The sequence below is a fragment of the Pinus tabuliformis genome, chromosome 8 (assembly GCF_031772625.1).
Source record: "Pinus tabuliformis cultivar Carrire ecotype Pingquan chromosome 8, CPIR1, whole genome shotgun sequence".
Lineage (NCBI taxonomy): Eukaryota > Viridiplantae > Streptophyta > Pinopsida > Pinales > Pinaceae > Pinus > Pinus tabuliformis.
Window position 1 is genome coordinate 1,533,427,880 of NC_142294.1, and position 3,554 is coordinate 1,533,431,433.

Sequence of the window (3,554 nt, forward strand, 5' to 3'; positions counted from 1 at the left end):
TGACTCAACAATCTTGGCGTAATCTTTGCCCATGTAATTGTAATTCTTTTAATTGTTTATGCAAATGATATAATTTTTCATTGCGATCTAAAGAGATTTTAATTTCATAGTTTATATAAACAAATTCATATTAATTACCAAGAAAGTTCTGCTCACAAACACATAAGCAGCTTATGACATTATCTTAATCTCAATAGAAACAAGTTAGAATATGGTAATACATCGTGACATGATCTTAATTTCAATAGAGACAAGCTAGAACATGGTTAGCACATCATCGCTCTTCGATCAGACCATGAAAATATGGAAATTATTATTGAAAAATCAGGAACAGATCTTGTCGAGCATCTTAAAACCATTATCTGTACTTTCTCAGAGATATATGACAATTGCAGTCTATTATTTTGAAATGACCCTTACATTTTCAGACATCAAAATGACAAACGTCCTATTGTGTCTACACTTTTTTTCCATGGGAATTTATACATAATGAATAAGTACAATATTTCCTTGGGAATGAATTACACTGGCTTTTCCATGGAAATTTATACATATGAATAAGTACAATATTTCCTTGGGAATTAATCTACACCGTTTTCTCCATCTGAATTTATACATATGAATAAGTACAACATTTACTTGGGAATTAAACATCGAAGAACATATTTCGTTATTGTATTATGTTACATATGATCAAGTACAATGGATTTACATAGGGTTATAATAGTCGAAACTTTGTTATGAAGATCAGCTATGCTTAAATCCAAGACCTAGTGAAAGTCCTGTCAAAAATGCACCTGATACTTAATGAAAATCCCATGACATCTTAGTAAAACTCATCAAAATGACGACTCTGCTAGACCCATATTTTCTAAAGGAAAAATAATACTTGTTACTGTACATCGCTTATACTCGATATATTTTGTACATGGGCTTTACTGAATCCACTCAGCTATAGAACTGTAATTGTTTTAGTAGCGCATGCACTTCTATTGTACTGTAACACATTCGGCTGGAAAACACCTTGGTATAGCTTTCTCTTGTTCCGATTTTTCACAAAATTATGAATTCGCTCCAATGAAACTTGCAAGGTGAGTTGGTTCATATTGGCAAAGCAGACTCGGAACCAGCCTGGTTCCTTGCAATGGAATGAAGAACCAGGAGATATATTCAGCCCCGCCTCGTCTAATATACTTTGCCAAAGCATTAACTCCCCGTTCACGTCAGGTGATGGCAGAAGATGCCTCATATCAACCCAACAAAAAAGACCAGCATTGCTTTTTAAGCATGTAATACCCGCTTTCTGGAGCCCTGAGACAAGAAATCTATGCCTTTCTCGTAGTCTCTTCTGATTCTCTGATACGAAATGGTTCATGAACTTGAAATCTGAAAGTAGAGCAGACAACATATGCTGTGTCTGGGAGGAAACCATGCAAAAACTTGACATTCTTCTAGCAGTTTTCACTACGGTGTTATTGTATGAGTATATTGCACCAATTCTAAAGCCTGGAAGGCCGAGATCCTTAGACAAACTATAGACTATATGAACATTATCACATATGTGATTGTCGTTGGGCAAAATTTCTGAGATACTATGAAAGCTTGGTGGGGAGAATACAGATCCTGAATAAATTTCATCACACACTAGATGTATTTTCTTTTCTTGTACAAAAGCTAGCAGGTTCCTCAATGCTTTGACACTTAACGTCGTTCCTAGAGGGTTCGATGGATTCGTTACGATAAGTCCCCTTACTTTTAGCTTTTGGTTCTGGGCTTCTTGGTAGGCTGTTTCTAGTGCAGATTTGGTGATCTGAAACCTATTTGAACTATCGCAATGGACTGGCACAATCTCCACGCCTGTTCGCCATCTGAGATCTCTAACAAACCTGCAGCAAAGCAAAATGTGATCAGTTTTTCATCTCTATCAAAATTTCAAAAAACATGGTTTTGGGAGAATTCACACTTATTTTTTGTTTTTCATACCTCTATCCTCTTCTATACTCTTTAGGTTATTCACAGGAATCAAGGAAGAGTTAGTACATAGTTCTGCCCAAAATAAACTTATGGACTTCTAGAGAACAAACTACCATATAACTGTTAGACCACATTCCCGCAGCTAACTTCACACTTTAAGTGCTAACTTCACACTTTAAGTTTAAATGAAAACTAACAACATATTTTATGTTTTGAACACTTTAAGGTAGAGAAAGACCCCAAAAAAACCAACAATATCTTGATTAACACCATGACAGTGATATCAAAAAACTTCATTCTTAACCAGGAACCATCGGGGAGCTTCATTATGGAATGAATATTAGCCAACAAAAGCGTTACAATGTGAAGATACCCACGATAGTAGGGATAGTTTACCCTGGGTAATATGGGGTTGGCACTAGAAAGGCATCTCCAGGATCGGCAAGGCAAAACATTAGGAGCTCGTTGGCTGCTGTTGCTCCTGCAGTGAGAACTATGCTCTCAGCATCGAACTTCACTTTGTTTCCTCTCAATGACTCCATGAAATTGGCAATGGCCTGCAATTACAACGATCAAATATTAAAACAAAAGGCAAAAATCAGTCCTCAAGAATCCTTTTGAAACCAAAAATGAAATTATCCATGGCTTGCAGTTTTTTAATGTTACCTTCCTAAAAGTTGGCAAGCCATGGTAATCTTGATACAACGCCAATTCTCTGAATACCGAAGTGCCAGCCTCCTGATTGAAACTCATGGATGCTTCTGGATGCTCCTTTAGCCAGAGTTCCAACATATCAATTGAGAGCTGCAGCCAATGACAATATAAACATTAACGCCATGATTTTAACTTCATGGGGAGAAAGAAAAAGCTGCACAGTATTAAGTTGTGATCACAAAATATACATCTGCAAATTTAAGCATAGATGCTTTGGGACTACCTGATTCTCCGCAAGACCCATCTGGATTACCCCAGATGGATTCTTCAACGAGTCATATGGATTTCTATCATACTCATGCCACCCTGCAAAGTAGGGTGAATCTTCTCCATGCCCGCTGCTTGTTGCCTTCGTTGATAGATGCGTCTCGTGCTGCATTTCCACATCATTGCAATTGAAATTGCTTCCTCCGTCACAATTTCTTGGTTTTTCTTCATTACCTGGTATCTTCATTGGATTTAATATCAAACAATCTCCGATTCTCTCGCTTTTTCTGCTGCGCCTCAAATTCTTTAGAGACCACTCTTTGGAATGGCATATAGCTCTCCCTTTTATTCCAAAACAATTCAACATTTCCCCACAGAACTTTTAATAAAATAAATCAAATCCGTGTTAGGGAGTGAAGGAAATCTTGCACCGAACGACAGCTCAATTTTCAAAGATTATAAATTATATTAAAAGTGTCGGTGGATAGCTAGGACCTTGTGAAACCATATTTATAATTTACTGATGTGATTATCAGAATAGCCTATCGTAAACAACCTGCCCCTAGTTTCTACATTTCCTATGGCGCCCACTATAAAGTATCAGATATAGTCACCCAAATTAAGTGAAGTAAATCATTGTTTTCTGACCATTTCTTCTC

General features: G+C 36.9%; 1 protein-coding gene across 1 annotated transcript; it reads right to left on the reverse strand.

Moving 5' to 3' along the window:
- Positions 1–646: 646 nt before the first annotated feature.
- On the reverse strand, positions 647–3,230 carry LOC149241774 (1-aminocyclopropane-1-carboxylate synthase 7-like). The gene is made up of 4 exons (XM_089367587.1): positions 2,912–3,230; positions 2,641–2,778; positions 2,371–2,531; positions 647–1,886 (listed from the first exon to the last, which is right to left on the reverse strand). Exons 1-4 carry the CDS (start codon positions 3,140–3,142, stop codon positions 953–955), a joined length of 1,464 nt encoding a protein of 487 aa, XP_089223713.1. The 5' UTR covers positions 3,143–3,230; the 3' UTR covers positions 647–952.
- Positions 3,231–3,554: the final 324 nt, after the last annotated feature.